Source organism: Ictalurus punctatus, chromosome 26 (genome assembly GCF_001660625.3).
Source record: "Ictalurus punctatus breed USDA103 chromosome 26, Coco_2.0, whole genome shotgun sequence".
Lineage (NCBI taxonomy): Eukaryota > Metazoa > Chordata > Actinopteri > Siluriformes > Ictaluridae > Ictalurus > Ictalurus punctatus.
In genome coordinates this window covers 16,675,065-16,694,004 of record NC_030441.2, presented here as the reverse complement: position 1 = coordinate 16,694,004, position 18,940 = coordinate 16,675,065, and the positions used below count along the sequence as shown (strand labels likewise).

General features: G+C 36.6%; 1 protein-coding gene and 1 long non-coding RNA gene across 3 annotated transcripts; one reads left to right on the top strand and one right to left on the bottom strand.

The window, feature by feature from the left end:
- The first annotated feature begins 2,114 nt into the window (after positions 1-2,114).
- On the top strand, positions 2,115-16,280 carry LOC108258968 (uncharacterized). 2 transcript variants are annotated; one of them, XR_001810786.3, is made up of 3 exons: positions 2,115-2,502; positions 15,326-15,460; positions 15,545-16,280. It is a non-coding gene; the product is annotated as an uncharacterized LOC108258968 (long non-coding RNA). The 2 variants fall into 2 exon arrangements; XR_008393491.1 differs by having other exon boundaries at positions 15,112-15,460.
- LOC108258966 (tetraspanin-1) lies at positions 8,304-17,394 on the bottom strand. The gene is made up of 7 exons (XM_017458037.3): positions 17,155-17,394; positions 13,146-13,361; positions 12,509-12,583; positions 11,394-11,501; positions 10,201-10,335; positions 9,920-10,012; positions 8,304-9,673 (listed from the first exon to the last, which is right to left on the bottom strand). Exons 1-7 carry the CDS (start codon positions 17,209-17,211, stop codon positions 9,626-9,628), a joined length of 732 nt encoding a protein of 243 aa, XP_017313526.1. The 5' UTR covers positions 17,212-17,394; the 3' UTR covers positions 8,304-9,625.
- Positions 17,395-18,940: the final 1,546 nt, after the last annotated feature.

Genomic DNA, 18,940 nt, shown 5'->3' with positions numbered 1-18,940 from the left:
ATATTCTGGTAAAGCAGAATGTATACTGCTGCAACCACCTCCACGACAAACAATATTCCATATTGAAAAAAACTTCCCACAGATCAAAATGAAACCCATTATGAGAAGGCTGTATGTCAAATGTCCGTTACTACGTAAGGAGCAGGAGTATCAGTATCCGTTAGAGAAGCAACCAAGATGCCAAGGAAAACCCTGAAGCTGCTAGAGATCTCCACAGTTCAGATGGAAGTATCTGTTTACAGCCTGGACACAAAGCTGGACTCCATGGAAGTGTGATGAACCGTATGACATCCTGTATGGAGAGGTTGAGCAAATGTGTTGAAAAAAATGTTCTCCAGTCTGATGAAACAATAATGGAACTTGAGTGCTACATTTATCATAAACCCAGCGCTCCTAATCACCCAGAAAACACCATCCGCACTGCGAAGCATGGTGGTGGTAGTATCATGTTCTGCGGATGCTCTTCATCAGCAAGTATTCGGAAACTGCGCAGGATTAAGGACGAGATGAAGTCAAATACAGGGCAGTCCTAGAAGAAAATCTGTTCCGCTGGACAAGACGTCCAACGGGACAACAACCCTAAGCATACTGCCTAAGCTGCCTAAGAACCAGTCAAATCCCAGACCTACGATTGAGAATCATAGTTGGCAAGACCGTTCATCGATGCTTTCAATCTAATACGATAGAGCTTCGTCAATTTGGCCTGGAAAAAAAATTTCAAGATCCAATATTTCCAGTTATAAATTAAAGAACTGGAATGTCGTCTCTTTTGGACCTTACTATAAGAAATGTATATCGTAAGAAAAGAGATTTCCTTGTACGATTAGAAATGTATATATCGGTATATTTAGTCCAGTTAGTGTAACTAGCTTGTGGCTATATGTCTGTGTGACTGAGTACATGGAAACACTTACATGTATTTGTTCACAAAGTTAAATTAGCCATCTTTCTCAGGAGCACACCATAAAAACAGCTGTTCACATAAACCAAGGTTTCAGAAGCTTTATTCATTCTAATCCCTGACTGTGACTGAAAAGAGATGTCGGTTTATCCGTTTTAATATTTGACAAAAACAAATCTTTTCCTGCTTTGGAGAAAATGTGGTGTAGAATTCAACTTTTTACAGATTTGTTTTACTGTTCGTGTACTCTCTGCGGTTTACCTTGGACAGTACATTCATCAAACAGACAGTCTCACTTCTTAATGTACAGTAATTATAAACACACTTGGGCCTGATCTTAATATTAATACACTTTAAATACTAAAACTGTTAATACTATATATCTGTATTAATGATCATCGTTCAACAACAACAAAAATCAACGTTTTCTGCATTGTATTAATGTGGTTTAATTTTATTTCAATTTTATTTGTAGAGCGCCTTTAACAATGGACGTTGTGTCTCAGAGCAGCTTTACAGAAACATATAAACACAGGATGGAGATTTTAAGTGTGTGAATTTATCCCTATTGAGCGAGCCGGTGGTGACGGTGGTGAGGAAAAACTCCCTGAGATGTTAAGAGGAAGGAAGCTTGAGAGGAACCGGAGTCCGAAGGGAACCCGTCCTCATCTGGGTCACACCGGATAGTGTGAAAGTAAAAGAAAGTTCAGTATGGTTTTTATATGAAGTCTGTTTGTTGAACTAGTCCACTGTTCACTAAAGGAGACCCGAGAGTAAAACTGTATGTTGTAATCGCAGTCCCGAGGCCATCGCAGGAACTGTAGTCCCAGCGACCGCAGCGAGAACATCCATGTGGAATTGAGGTCCAAAACCATTTCTATGGTACTTCAAGCGGTACCGTCCTCGTCAATCTCACATCTGTAGCCTCCAGTTGATGAGGGCTCCATCCAGAGGTAGGGCATCCGAACGGATCAGGCAGGTCCGGAGAGCAGAAAGGGTCAGGATCACCGGCATCTCTATAAAATCATGTGTGGCTCGACGGAACATTAGTTTCTTCAGGATTCCTTTGCGAGTCATCTTACCAGTGGTTTTTTTTTTTTTAGTTCTCCTGAAAACCAAGTGTAAATTTAACAAACTGTTCTGTAAAATTCTCGAAAATGAACAGTGCATGCGGCAGCCTTGGAACAGGCAGGAGGTTTTATTGCTTCCTGCAGAAAGGTCTCACATACACAAGTCTCAGGAGTCCCGAGCAGAGTTCTCAGGGGGGTTTTTTTATAGCAAGCATGTACGTGCAAAAAGGTGCACACGAGTCAATTTCTAACCACACCTCACTCGAAATGAGGCCCTTTCTGACCTCCCTATGAGCTTGTGTATCTCTTGACAGCTTCCGTCAGATCTTCAGCAGATCAACTCGACTTTTTGTTTGAACAATAAAAGTCTACCTTTTGACATCAAGACCGCAAGCCTCTGAGAAGTGTTTACCTTTTTGCTGAAGAGATTCCACGACATAAAATTGGTGATGTTGGCAGGATTGGAAAGGAGCCAAGAGGGTGGAAGACTCATGCAGACAAACTGCATGGACAGGTGGCCACCTATCAAAGGTAAGAGATTTTGTTTATAATAACTAGTATCGCGGTAAAATATACGAGATAGGGAAGCACGCTAAATCCTGCAGATACCACTTTTCACCATGTTGTGGAAGTGAATCAGCCCCAATTGGCATTGTAGACAAATAAAGTGCTTAAAAAAAGAAAGAAAAAAAAAGCATATGCTGCAAAGTAAGAAATGAGGAATTAGGAATGAACACAAACTGCTTGCAGAGTAACCGTCACAATTTCCAACACAAAACTGTCTGTTGTTTCAAACGCACAATGCAAACCCAACTGTGAAAGGAAATAAGCTATTCCAGTTCATCGTAAAATGTTTGCTGTGTCAAAGGTTCTGCGTTTGCACAACCAAGAAGATCAGACCGGTAAAATAATCTAGTTCCCCTGAGCTCAATCCTTCCTGTATGATTTCCAAGAAAAGGTCCATATTATAGTCAAGATTACACCATAGAAGACAATACAATACAAGCAGTACTCCGATTTTAAACCAGTGAAGCGTGTAAAAAAATTTTTTTTAAATCATAAAATTAGATTTGGAAAACAGGACAAAATATTTTATTTCATAAGCAGTGATAATTCAATTTGAATTGTGCAGATGTTTACAAAACATGAGCCATGCATGTAATTGAGTAAACTCTCAGCATTTTATCATCAACAGTTCGTTGAATCCAAACGTTGTGATCATGTAAATCCATCAACTGTGCGTAATATTTGTTCTGTTTAGACGTTAGAGCGGTTAAATGATACGTTAGACGGCGATGAAAGACTGAGAAGGATGAAAGCGAAGACTGGCAACTTTACTAAGTTATTAAATAAAACCTTTCTCTCTCTTTTTTTTTTTTTAAATTTTCGTGTGCAGCATGACCTGTCCGTTTACTGCACTGCTTTGTGCAGCTTTCATCAGTGTTAGGCTTGTTATGTCTCTAAAAGTAGCGTGTTAAACCATGAATGGTTTTAAGCCAAGCCACATGATTGGATTGTATAATTGCATACTTGCTAGGGCAGCACACACCGTTCCCTATGAAACAACTGGAACGGCAAGGCCAATTTATTTGTTTGTGCTGTACACCAAACACATATGGTTTTGAGATGAAAAGACGGAGATGAGACGAGAGTTTAGGATTCCAGCGTTTTATTTCCTGGTGTTTACACCTAGATGTGTTCAACAATATAAAACATAGAACCTTCTGTATCAGACCACCTGATTTTTAGGCGAGCAAAAGTATCAGAACAGACGAGTCTTGCGGTAAATTAAAGCTGCGAGCAGCATCTTTTGGGGGGCCAAGCACCCCGACTCAGTGAGCCGCACATTCACAGACGCGTGGTTATTTCATAAGAAGTGACAGGAAAGCAGAGCCATAATAATAGGCAAAGGGATTGAAGAATGATTTGTAGTTCCACACATTTTCACACAATGGGTTTGAATATCAGAGTTCCTGTGATATTCAGAACTGTTGTAAAATATTCACGGTCGTTGCTGAGATATAGCCTCACGTCCTGTAAATGAACGTTGTTACAATTCTTGAAGTATTATAAGACAAACCGTTCGAGATATCAAAAATGTAAAAGTTCACCAATTGCAGTTTTCACAAAATCCAGAATGGCAGACTTCCTGTTGGGCGGTGCTAATGATTGTCAGTTACACAAATAATTGGCAAATTGCTCAATCTGTTGCTGTCGCCGGTTTTTATTTCTGAGTAGAGTGCAGAAAACCAGTTCCCATTATCAATGTCATCAGCAAGCACCAAAGTTTCTCCTGCCAACTCTTCTGATTCTCTTAGACTGCCAAGAGATAGGTGAGAATTTTCCATCTTCTCCCATCAACAAGATTAGATGGCCTTGAGTACCACCATCTGGAAGATTTCCCAGTTTCTGAAATTTTAGAGTCACTTCCCCTGACTTTAGTTTTCTGATAAGCTTGTTTGCGAGATCTTAGACCTCAGCATGTCAGTCTCACGGTCTGTCAGTGGAGCCTTACGTTGCACAGCTCTGTCCGGATCTATAACAATGGGCTGAAGACTCTTTATATATGTGCTTTGGTGTACATGTATCTCTCCATTTCCAGAAGAGATTTCCATTCCTCCTGTACATAACTGAAGCTGTTGTGCTCTTCATGTCCATCTTGGAAAGCAGTTTTCCAGTGTGGGATGTCCAAAGAGGAAAATGTTTTAGAACCACCCCACAAAAAAAAAAAATCATCACTGTGAGAGGCAAGAAACCAGTCAACTCACCACCATCATTCAGCCAGTAGAACACTGCAGGGTCAACCGGTGACACGTGACCTCCCAGCTGCTGCATAGTATCTTTGAGCTTGTTGTACCAGTACAGAGAGGCATCTACCAAACCATACACATATTTGTTCAACTTCCACAGGGTTCCTTTGCAGTGCATTTCTAGAGGAGGGTAAATGTAGACATTTCTAATCAACTCTCTTACCTGTAGAAAAGCAGCTTTGATATCTATGGAGTTCACCTTCTGACATGTGACTGCCATAACAACTCTTGGTAGATTTGGTAGATTGAGGGTAGATTTGGATTTTATCCAAACACAAGTTGATATCTAAATCCATATACATTGTGCATGGACTTTTTTGCCATCAATGCCCAATCTAGGGCAGTTTTCCAGTCATATTTATTGTCTTTTTTTTTTTTTTTTTTTTTAAACTTTCATCAGTATTTCTGTGAGGGTCTGATTGTGTCTCTCTAAAAGACCATTTGCTTCAGGGACTATATGCTGCTGTGGTCTTTACCTCAATGTTGAACTTTTCTGCCATGGCCCTTATTTCCTCGTTGTTCAACTCTCCACCATTATCACTGAACAGTCTCTTAGGTGGGCTGTGTGTGCTAATCCAGCAACGAATGAAACTCTTCACAAATTACATCTTTATTTCTAATTTCAGCCCGTAAAAAAACACTAACTTACCCAACATTTAACCCTGATCTACTAATACAAAGAAGTGTTTAAGCATAGAAACATAAAACGTACATGGTACAAAAATATATACAAATACTAACAAAAAACTACTAGAACCTTAAGTATGCATACTTACAAATAAAAAAACAAACTACTAGAATCCAAAAAAACTACTAGAATCTTATGTATGCATACTTACAAAAAAAACTACTAGAATCCAAAAAAACCCTACTAGAAACTTAAGTATGCATACTTCCAAAAAAAACTACTAGAATCCAAAAAAAAACCACTAAAATCTTAAGTATGCATACTAACAAAAAACTACTAGAATCCAAAAAAATACTAGAATCTTAAGTATGCATACTAACAAAAAAACTACTAGAATCCAAAAAAATACTAGAATCTTAAGTATGCATACTTAGAAAAAGAACTACTAGAATCCAAAAAAATACTAGAATCTTAAGTATGCATACTAACAAAAAAACTACTAGAATCCAAAAAAATACTAGAATCTTAAGTATGCATACTTAGAAAAAGAACTACTAGAATCCAAAAAAACCCCACTAGAATCTTAAGTATGCATACTAACAAAAAAAAACTACTAGAATCTTAAGTATGCATACTTACAAAAAACATACTAGAATCCAAAAAAACTACTAGAATCTTAAGTATGCATACTAACAACAACAACAACAAAAACACTAGAATCTTAAGTATGCATACTAACAACAACAACAAAAAAAAACACTAGAATCTTAAGTATGCATACTTACAAAAAACTACTAGAATAAAAAAAACCCACTAGAATCTTAAGTATGCATACTAACAAAAAACTACTAGAATTTTAAGTATGCATACTTACAAAAAAACTACTAGAATCCAAAAAAAACTACTAGAATCTTAAGTATGCACTACTAGAATCCAAAAAAAACTACTAGAATCTTAAGTATGCATACTTACAAAAAACTACTAGAATCCAAAAAAAAAACCCCACTAGAATCTTAAGTATGCATACTAACAAAAAAAACCCCACTAGAATCTTAAGTATGCATACTAACAAAAAAACTACTAGAATTTTAAGTATGCATACTAACAAAAAAAACTACTAGAATCTTAAGTATGCATACTAACAAAAAAAACTACTAGAATCTTAAGTATGCATACTTACAAAAAAACTACTAGAATCCAAAAAAACTACTAGAATTTTAAGCATGCATACTAACAAAAAAAACCCACTAGAATCTTAAGTATGCATACTAACAAAAAAACTACTAGAATTTTGAGTATGCATACTAACAAAAAACTACTAGAATTTTAAGCATGCATACTAACAAAAAAACCCCACTAGAATCTTAAGTATGCATACTTACAAAAAAAACTACTAGAATCCAAAAAAACTACTAGAATCTTAAGTATGCATACTAACAAAAAACTACTAGAATCCAAAAAAAACCCCACTAGAATCTTAAGTATGCATACTAACAAAAAAACTACTAGAATTTTAAGTATGCATACTAACAAAAAACTACTAGAATTTTAAGCATGCATACTAACAAAAAAACCCCACTAGAATCTTAAGTATGCATACTTACAAAAAAAACTACTAGAATCCAAAAAAACTACTAGAATCTTAAGTATGCATACTAACAAAAAAACTACTAGAATTTTAAGTATGCATACTTACAAAAAAAACTACTAGAATCCAAAAAAACTACTAGAATCTTAAGTATGCATACTAACAACAACAACAAAAAACTACTAGAATTTTAATATGCATGCTTACAAAAAAAACTACTAGAATAAAAAAAAACACTAGAATCTTAAGTATGCATACTAACAAAAAAACTACTAGAATCCAAAAAAAACTCCACTAGAATCTTAAGTATGCATACTAACAAAAACTACTAGAATTTTAAGTATGCATACTTACAAAAAAATAAAATACTAGAATCCAAAAAACTACTAGAATCTTAAGTATGCATACTAACAACAACAACAAAAAAACCTACTAGAATCTTAAGTATGCATACGAAAATGTTATTTATGCATACTTAAAAATAAGCTTTCAGAATGCAGTCTATTTTAAAAGATCTATGTCTGTAAGTCTCGGGGGTTAAATTAAGATTTAGTACAGTACATGGGGAAGCTCCACTGCTTTCATGGCTGCCAACGACGTGTGGAACAGAGTTGTTCACTGCATGTTTTATTAAATGCACATCTTAACACTGATATCATGGAAATTTGATGAACACTATATTTCGTTACACGTTTCTCTTCTAAGGGATTCATCCAAAAACCACTATTGAGTAGCCCATTGCTCAAACCTTAGGTTTTAGTATTCCTTATATCTCAGTCTGGTCATCGGAATCATAGTGAAATACTTAATTTATTTAGTCATCTTCAGAGACATATTTGTCCTGGTCAGAGTTGCGGTAGTCTCACAAGTCAGACCATTAGCTAAACCATTAAGTGACATATTTTCAAGAGGTGGGAGAAAACTGGAGAACCTGGAGGAAACCCGCACAGGCCCTGGAGGAACAGTCAAATGCTACATAAGTAACCAAAAGTGAGGCTTGAACCAAGAATCCTTGAAACTCAAACCAACACTACTCACTATGCCAAATCATCACTGCAGTTGAAATGAACATACACAAAGGATTAATTAATTAGCAACGTTTACTAGCTCTGTTAACTGTTTTATTAAATTGTCAAAGCCAAGAATCTGGGTCATTTTTGTGTATAGCTGCTCAATAAAGCAGGGGTCGGGAACCTTTTTCACCAAAGAGCCTTTTTTTTTTTTTTCATTTTTGTTTAATGCATTTTTTTTTTCAATAGAGCCATAGCAAAAAAACCAATGTTTTATTATAATATATAAAACATGGTTTAGTCAATAACAGTAACTTTAATAACGTCCATAGTCAGCTTAAAAATAAACAAATATGCATCAAACAAAAAGTAACATGTTGCAATATGGAAATAATTGTGCAGGCCTTTCAGGCTGGGGGGGAAGCGGGGGGTGGGGTGGGGTGTTGGTCACCAAAAGTGGGAGTACCAATAACTGCAGTGGATGCAAAAGGTTCTTAAATGTTACAATTATCTGGCACACACATCTCTCTCTCTATATATATATATATATATATATATATATAGTATGTATGCAACATCTCACCATTGTTTGTTGCACAGGATGTGAAATGACACAATTAAGTTAAAGTGTGACTTATGAAACCAGTCAGTGGTCGCTTCGTGTTAATACAGGGAAATTCCTGCTGAAAGCTGATTGGCTGATGGTGGCCATGTTCACAAGTAACCCAGCCACCATTAGAAGTTCACTTACAGATTAGCATGGCAATGGAGTATACCTAACTTCAGCTCGATCAGACTTACAGTATACTTCCTGATTAATAGCTGTTAAACTTGAATGGAACACCGCTCAAATGACTGACCATGCATGATTTTAGCATGTAAAGCAAACACTGAAGGGATGAAAAAGCAGAAAAATAATACATAATTGCTTAAAACAAAAAGGTACACATGAAGAAATACAATATACAGTACACACACACACACACACACACACACACACACACACACACACACACACACACACACACACACACACACATATATATATAACCATTTCCCACACATCACAGCTATATTCCTTGGTCTTACCCATTGTTATGAATGACTAGTCCTAGTCACCCAGGTGTACTAAAAAAATGTCAAATATCAATGAGAATATACTTGAAAAAAAAAAAAATTCTTATAGGAATTCATAGGGGTGCCAACAATTGTTGCAGACCTATATTTAACAAATTTTTTTTTTTTTTTTTACAAACCTGTGTTTTGTTTGCAATTGTTTGATATCCACGAGAGCAGAGTATTTATGTGGATTTTTATATATATATATTTTATTTTTATTTTTTTTAAACAAAAGATCAAAAGGTTAAACAATAAAGACAATACTTCACAGGCTTCTTTGCTCATATTTACCAAGGGTGCCAATATTACTGAACAGATTTGTAAACACAAAACTTATGCAAAAAATTCACTGGCCTATAGAACTGTATTTGCCCCATTTTTAAAAATTTTTTAAAAAAATTTTTGCATAAATTTTGTGTTTACAAATTTATTAATGAAATATACAAGATTGTACTAAAAAATGTCCAAAAAAAAAAAAACCTCCTGCAGGTTTCCGGATTTAATCATTGCTATTATACAGTATCAGGGACACGATCATTGCAGCAACCTAAAAAAGACAGAGAGAAAACACAATATAAGCATTAAACGTAATATATAGACAAATTTCCATGTACGACCCGTGACAGTTGGCATGTTTGGGTTGAATGACCCTGGCAGTCGCATCCATCATGTGGCTTTGTGCCAAATTTGGGAAAGGACACGGTGCTACATTTGTCTCTAATCCAGCGTCGTGTACATTAGTTTCCTGTGAACATATTCATCTGCATTGTGCCCAGTGTGGGTGTTTCAATACCTCTATAGCAGCGACACAAATAGCCACGGCCCCTAGCAAAGCAGAGTTACTCTTCACCAAATTCACCACAGCATCCAGACAGCCTTGCACATTCTGCAAAGGAAATGACATGACGATATCAAAAGGACAAAGATGGATAGGTTTTGCCACCGTAAATGATATCTCCCTCATTAAGAGGTCTAAAAAAAGAAAAGCCTTGAAATTGTCTGTGGTGAATATAAAGGTTATAGAGTATGAATAGGTTTGTAATCAGACTCCAGGAGTGGACTCAGGAGGTGTACCTGTGAAGCTGCATTTCTTTCATTACACTGTAGAGATCGTTCAGGCGAGCAGCAGAACTGGGGGTACAGTGAGGTGCGGTTTACATATGCAGAGCCAGTGAAGTCGGTGTAGTTGTTGAATCCACAGCATGTCAGCTACGAGAGCATTCACACACACACACACACACACACACACACACACACACATATACACACAAACCTTAAAATTATGGCACTTATTTTCAGAATCAACAATAATACAGTTATATAATACAATAATATTGTTTAATTAAGAGAAGCACTCTAACCTGGGACATCATGCTCATTCAAGCAGATTAGAAACTAGTTTTGTCCATATGTAGCTACTAATCGGAGGTAATAGAAGTAAATCTTTCCTTAAGTAAAAGTAAAAACACACCTTTACTAGCGACTTGGGTAAAGGTAAAAGCGCTCTAAAACTCTACAAACTCTAAACGTCTGAAGCTAATTATGAAGTGTGAAAGTTAAGGAACGCCTCGGATCACACACTGATTCTGGTTACTTGACGGTAAATTGGACCCATTTCCAATGAACCAAAGGATTAAACCTAATTAATGGCAAAAATAAAGAATGTTTATTTGATAAATATAAAGGAGGTAGCAGTTAATAGGGAGCTGTCCTGCCACAAATTGGCTAAAGATGCAGAAAATAAATAAACAGAAAAAAGTCAAATGTGTTTTGTGATGTATTGACAGCGTTGGCATATATGTATTTATATGCATTAATTCTTCTAGAATCTATGATTAGATTTTAGTGTTAAGGCCTTAATCTTTTATGTGGATGGTCAAAAATCGGTGTGTTTTGTTTCTTCATTGTTCTACATGTTAATGTTTTTGGTCATGTAAAATCAAGTGTTTCTAGTTTTATACTGGACCCATGTCTCTTGCCGTCGTTGGTGAAATAAACCTGTGTGACCTAGGGCTAGTTTGTGCTCTATCAAATATTTCCCCGGGTGGAATTCCCAGGGTGGTGTACTCAATTATTCCCTGAAATTTTAAAATCAGTATTAATATAGTATCATCCTCCCGGGTCTCACCACACCAGCTTTAGGTCTGTTACCGTAGCATAATTAAATTGGTTATCCATATTAGATACAGTTGCTGTGTGAAATAGTAAAAAGTTTGCGCTCCCTCAATTGAAATGCATGTGTAATCCCGTTGATTATGATACCGTACCAGAGTCATCGTCTCATTCCACGTTTTAGTGAAGACGTCCTTTGAACCGTAGTCTTCCTTGATCTTCTTGGCAAATTCTTCACTAATTTTTTCCAGCGTTTCCTTCACCTGAGGAAAAAGTTAATGATGTTTCCGGGTTAATTGTTACAACAAATTTCCCATTTACTATATATATATATATATATATATATATATATATATATATATATATATGTAGCTGACCTGGTGTACTCTTTTTGAGCATTTTTGTCAGTTATGCTTGTCACTGTATGTGGCAATTAACTGCTCATATTAAAAAAAAAAGTTCACTTCCGCCTGTCTTTACTAAGAGGCTCTTTCAAGTTTCGTAACTGTCCATGGTCTAACACTAACCACAGAGTAAAAAAAGCATTAAATGTAACTCTGAGGTCAGCACTTTGCCTAGAAATGTGAAATTAGCACTATTAACCTGAATTGATAATAAATTAAGGAAGTAGACATCATGGAAAATTGCCCAGTCTGGACACCTAGGGGAATTTTAAGCATGTAAGTGTTTTTTTTTTTTTGTTTTTTTTTTTTGTAAATATAGCTTTATAGTAACTGATACTTAGATAGTGGAAATTTCTTGAAATATCATGAATCTATTCATAAAAATGAACCTGCTATAACAGTGTTATTCTGTTGCATAATCGCAGCTAATGTTCATGCATTTGTACAAAAAAAGGACCCAAATTATAAGTTAATTATGACATTTATTAAAAAGACAAACTATATGGAACAGCATAAGGTCTAGAGTACAGGTGTCTAGAGTAGATCCCCAGAGATCTCCCGGGATCCCGATGGACCCAATATAAAAGATGCGAGCGCAGGTGGTCAGATATGAAGCTCACTGGATAAAGAAAGGCCACCTGGGAAATATTGTAGACATGTGCAGTTAAGAATAATAACCTGGAATTAGTCCGAATTCTTTCGTCAACAGGTGAGACTGGGATTCAAATCTGTCCAGCACACCTCTGGGGACTGATACTGGGGACCCGTGACCTAGATACAGTTTTCAACTGGCCAGTTGGACATATCATACTGTATGCTTATGTGTACACAATAATTTGCTATATATTCAGGATCATTGTTCTTACCTTAGACTGGTAAAGCAGAATGTATATAGCTGAAACCACCTCCACGACAAACAAAATGAGGATGATGATGAAAAACTGTAAGGACATGTCACATTAGACATAAACATCAAAATAGATCCAGTGAAGCATATGTGTTCTTAAAGGAATGCCTTCGTGAACAAAAAAAAAACAATCGTTCCATACTCCAAATGTAATCGACAGGCCAAGAGGTTGTATGTTTAGTGTCACACAAAAACAAAATGTAATGTATAGAAATAAACAAAGCTTTTCTATGTAGCTGAACACTGGGATATTATCAGGGCAGCCATCTTGGACAACTGGTTCTACGTCCTACCGTAGTGCAGTTTGAGCTTTGAGCTACGAATTGTTCGTTTAAAATTTCAATTGCATAACACAATGATGTCATTTGAAGTAAAAAAAACAAAACAAAAAAAAAAAACAGTGAAGTAAAAAAAATTGGCTTTGTATGTATTGAAGAGATTGTGGCTGAGATAGACCTGTTAGCTTCATTAGCGTCATCACTCCACTGCCAAACAGCAGATAAGAAACATGTCTCGACTGGCTGATTACATTTGGGGTAAGAAGCAGATTTTTCACGGAAAAGAGTGACTAAAACCAAAGGTCAGACGTCACTCACAGTCATGAGCATGCACTTATTGTCGCAGCAGGCTCCGCAGCAGCCCAGGAAGCCCATGAAAGTGAGTACGGCCCCAACAGCGATCAGCAGGTAGCCAGCATTAGACAGATGTGCTATCTCGGGGGAAACGTTCTTAATGTGTCCCAGCACTTGAAGTATATGATTTCTTTTCATTTCGACCAAAACTCCGATGACCACAGTTGTAAGTCCTGCTAACTGGAGACCATATGAGGAGAAATACAGAGAAAACAGAAGTGAAAGAGAGGAGATGTGTAGGAAGCTATCATTCTAGCTGGGGACTTTGTGGAGTTACAGGAAGCAGTGAGGGAGTAAAACCCAGAAAAAGCACCAAGTAAATGCAAACAAAAGTAAGCTACAGTTACTTACTTTAATGTGTATATATATATATATATATATATATATATATATATATATATATATATATATATATATATATATATATATGTTTCTCATGATCTTAAAAATCTTTTGATCTGAAGGTGTATGATTAAATGTGTGAAATCGGTGTTGTAAACAAAAATATAATTGTGCCAACGTATTCATTTCTTTCATTAGAAAACTAACATTTTATTTACAAGAAAATATATTTTTAAATGGACGACTTGGAGCAAAATATTCTGAAAAGCAGCGAATAAGTGTCCAGGGTAGGTGGGAACTCCTTTAATACTGTTTAAAAAACATCTCAGGGGGATTCCTTAAGAAATCGGGCGAGAAAATGCCAAGAATACATTTCTAGGCAAAAGGGCTTCTACTTTGAACATGCTAAAATATCAAATTATTTTGATTTATTTTGGATTTTTTATCACACCACAATTCCCACAGACACATTTGTGTTACTCCTGAGTGTTGATGACTTTATTATTATTATTATTATTATTATTATTATTATTATTATAAAATGCGGAAAAGATAAAAATAAAAATAAAGAACGAGTGTGTCTAAACTTTTGACTGGTAGTGTATATATTTCACAGAAAGCACCATCCCCAGTGCGAAGCATGGTGGCGGTATCATGTTCTGTTGATGCTTTTTTTTTTAACAGCAAGTATTGGGGAACTGGCAACCCTAAAAAAAAAACATGTTCCACTGGGCGAGAGACTTCCAAAAGGACAAAAACCCTAAGCAGTTACATTTTTTGGCATACACACTTATCCAGACTGACTTACATTCATACATCTGACTAGTTGAAGGGTCAGGGACTTGCTCAAGGGCCCAGCAATAACAGCTTGGCAGTGCTGGGGTTTCAACTCACAGCCTTCTGATCAGCAATCCAACGTCTTAACCACTGAGCTACTGTAACCCTCAGCGAGCTACTTTTGCGCTAAGCTACACTACAGTAGTTTCAAACCAAGAACCAGCTAAAACCCAGGCCTCAGTATGATTGAGAATCTATGGCAAGACTTGCTGTTCACCAGTGGTCTTTATCTAATACAACCAGCGTCAACAATTTGACCAAGAAAAATGGACAAAAATGTTAGGATCCAAGGACGTGTAAAGCAGATCGACTTATACCAGAGGACTTCTACAGGATTTTTCACAAAAAAATAGCACATAGCATCTTCAAATTTTAGACATATTGTTCTGTTCAACGAAATAAAATTAACGGAATTAAATAATTCAGGCAGAAAATCCTAAAGGAGAATGTCCGGTCTTCAGTCCGTAAGTTGAGACTCAAGCGCGACTGGATTACGCAGCAAGACAATATGATATAATCAGTGAAAGACTGATCTCAAGTTAATGGAAGTGTTTGGTTGCAGTTATTGCTGCAGATTTTAAGTGTAATGAGGCAATTCGTTTCTCACATTGTTGATAGGTGTTGGATAACTTTTTTTTTGCTTCAATAGAAAAAACCTGTATTGTGTGTTTACTCAGGATGTATTTAGTTTGAAGATCTAAAACCTTCGTATGAGATGAATTCAGTAGATGAAATCAATACTTTTTCACAGCACTGAAGCCTTCTTTTATGGTTCTCCATCACAAAATTGGTGACTTTAACGAGGCGGATGGTGTTTGTAGTGGAGCTGGTTACTCAGTGCTGAATAGTCTGTGACAATGGTGAATAGTTTGGGCTCCAGGTAATTCTACCACCTTTCCAGACCCCATACTACTGCAAGGCATTCTTTTTCATTTGCAGAATGATTTGTTTCTGTTTTGTTTAAGGTTCTACTGGCACAGGCGATCACCTCCTCCAGGTCTTTCTGCTGTGTCAATACAACACCCAATCCAGTGTTGCTGGCACCAGTATACACAGTGACTGGAAGTTGGAGTTTGACATGACCGAGAATGAGAAGTGATGTGAGGCACGCTTTCAGCTGTCGAAAGAAGACTTTTTACCACTGTGATGATGAATGAAATGAATATCCCTTTCTTTTTTCAAAGACTCAGCAATCCTGGAGAAGTTTGGTACAAACCGGTGGTACCAGCTGACTAATCTGAGGAAACACTGGACCTCTATGATGTGGTGTGCCACAGGATACGGATAGGTGGCTTCGACCTTATTTGGGTGTACAGAACATGACTGAGGAAAGTTATTTCCTGAAGGTAAAACTTACTCTCTATCAGGTTGATGGTCAGGCCAGCTGTTTGCAACTGATGATGAACAGTGGGGAGGGTGAGAAACTGCTCGGCCATGGAGGTTGATTGGATGATTATGTCATCAATATAGACGAAGCATATGCTTCCACGTAACTCTCCAAGGAATATCTCTATCAGTCTTTGGAGTGTCATCTGGGCATTTTTTAATCTAAAGGGCATGACATTCAACTGGTAGAACCCGGACAGAGTGACGAAGGCAGTCTTTGGCTTACATTCTGGGTCCATAGTCACCTGCCAGTAACCACTGTTAAGGTGGAGAACTGGCTGCCCCAGAGAGGGATTCAAGGAGGTTTGGGATTAGTTCTCTGTATTAGCATTAACCTTTCAGTAATCCACACAGAATCTAAGGTTTCATCTTAATTTTTTTTAGACAGGATACACGACCAATATGGCCTCTGTTTAATGGGCACTGGATGGGTGGTGTAGAGACGGTGTAGCAGAACATCAGTCCAGTGCACACCTCAGGGTTGGACTCCAGGAGTTGACATGATTGATGTGTTCCCTCAGGAGAATACAGTGGGGTCCAAAAGTATGAGAACGCTAAAGAAGATGTTTCTAGTTTGTCTCCCTTTTGCTTTAATGACGGTTTGCACTCTAGCTGGCATGGACGCCACAAATTTGTGTAAAACCTGATGATTAATGATCAATCAAAACGAGTGGAAGTGGAAGCGATCAATCTCAAGAAATAGCTACGCTTTCGTACAAAGGACTCACAAGTGTCACAAGTTTGCTTAAATTTAAACAGTGACCAACAAATCACGCAGAATCTTGAATATTGAATTGAACATTTGCTTTTCTTTCCTTTAATTTTTTTTTTTTTTTTAAATCTCTGTTTTAATGTTGTTCTTTTGCTGTTTATTTCCAGTTATAAATAAAATAATTGGAATGTGTTGTCAGAGTTTTCGGTCTCCACTGTAAGAAACGTATGGTATATTTAATACGGCTAATGTAACTAGCATGTAGTTGTCTGTTTGTGCAATTGATTACATAGATGAAGATAAAATTTGAAATCTTTCTTATCACCACACCATAAAAACAGCTGTTTACATGTTTCTGTAGCTTTTATTAAAAATAAAAAATAAAAATAAAAACCCAAACAAACCAAGGTTTCCCCTGCTTATGACTGAAAATAAATGTTGGTTTATCTGTTTAATATTTGACAAAAACAATCTTGATCTGTTTTGGATAAATTGTGACCTAACCTCTTATTTTTCAGTTTCACTGTTAGTGCACTCTCTGCGGTTGACCTTGGGCAGTATATTCGTTCAACAGACAGTCTCAGTTCGTAATGTATAGTAATTATAAACAAACTAAAACTATTTGTATTAATGATCACCATTAAAAAAAACAAACAAACATATTTTATATATTGCATTCAAGAAAATGTGACTTACAAAGATTGCACTGTTGAAGACGATCATAAGTACCTTCAGGATCCATTTGCAAGCCATCTTACCAGTGTTTTTTTTTTTTTTCCTTCTTTCTTCAATTTTCTTACATGTAAATTGGAAAAATGTCTGTTGTTTAAAACACAGCAAGATCGACTATGAAAGGAAGTGAGCTACTGCAGTACTTTGTAAAAATGCGTGCGGTTTCATCTCACGACCAAGAAGCTCAGACGTGTGGTGTGCAATACTTCCCCCGACCTCACTGCTTCCTGTTTGAGAAAAGTCAAGATGACAACATGGAAAACGATCCAGTACAAACAGTACTCAGATGTTATATCAGATAAAGCATTTTTTTTAAAAAAACAAAACAAAACCGTGCTTATATATTAATAAATATAGATTTGGAAAACAGCAACAAAAAGTATGTAATGCAGGAGAATTTAAAATCGGTCGTTTGATTTTATAAACAATGATGGTTTATTTGAAACAGTACAGGTTTTAACATGTAGGGTGCTTATATTTTTACAAAAAGGCTATAATATCAAAATAATCACCGGTCATTTTATCTTCAATCATCGATACAACGAATGCAAATGTGGTGTGTTGAGGCTTTACATCCATTCTGACATCTGACAGATCCACTGTACATAATATTTGCTGTGTTGAGGAGTTAGAGCGGTTAAATGATGCGTTCGATGGAGCTGTTTATTCTCTGCTGGACACTCAACAGCTCAAACTAAAGTCTGCAGACAGACGTTTCAGCCTGGATAAACACGTATACAAAAGAAAAACTATTCCATTAGGACTGATAACTTTCACGCAGTTATTTAGTAATACCTTTCTTTCAGGATTTTATTTATTTATTTATTTATTGTGCCCAAAATTTATCTGACAGTTTATTGCACTGCCTTCTGTAGCTGTCATTGGTGCTAGGCTGGTCATTTCCTTAAAACAAGGGTGTTAAGCAATGAACAGCTTCGACTCGTGTGGGACAGTCTCATAAACAGAGCTGCGGTGTTCTTTTGTGGTGAAAGTGTCTACAGCTCATTCGTCATTTACTGCTGCTTTCAAAAATGTCTTGCCCTCATAAAAATTTAAAATAAAAAACCCTGGAATGATCTGCATGCACACTATTCTTAATAAGTACCCCCTAAAAAATTAAGACTAAGACCCTTCCCATTATACATTGACCCTAAATGTGGAACTGTGAGCAATCTTGAGCGTTACATTAGGACAAGAAGGAACAAGAATGTACAAAATGTTTATTGGTTAATCACTCAAAGAAATCTGAAAAATTAAAAATGCTCAAGCAACCAACTTTACAATTATTTGAGTACTTGAGATGGACTGAACCGTAGGTAGGTGGTACGTGTTGAAATAAAACCCACATGAATGCCAGGAACCAAGGTTTAAGAGCAGGACGTTGCCCATAGCATCGTGTCCTCACCAAACCAATGTTGTGTGAATCTGCCACATGGAAACAACATCTCCTTTCCTTGGTAAACCGGTACTGCATCATAACCCGCATTTGCATACTGAAACATGATTGGCTGTTACATTTTATTATAGCTTATATCTTCCAATAAGGTTTTCAACTGTTTCTTAAAAGAGCGAGGCGAAGCCTCTACAATGTCAGGGATTTAAGAACATGTTAAAGTTTAGGGTGTCTCATGAAACCAAAAATATTTTAATTGATGGAACAGGGCACGACCAATCAGACAATTAACTGATTTCCTATTAAGACTCTGTGCTACAAACTGTTTTATCAACATCTTTTATTAACATAATGCTT

Coding starts and splice junctions, on each gene's coding strand:
- LOC108258966 (XM_017458037.3), bottom strand. CDS start 17,211: ATGGCTTGCAAATGGATCCTGAAGGTACTTATGATCGTCTTCAACAGT. Junction 12,584..13,145: donor ATAAGTGCATGCTCATGACT/GTGAGTGACGTC, acceptor ATGTCCTTACAG/TTTTTCATCATCATCCTCAT. Junction 9,674..9,919: donor TTTGTGTCGCTGCTATAGAG/GTATTGAAACAC, acceptor TGTCTTTTTTAG/GTTGCTGCAATGATCGTGTC.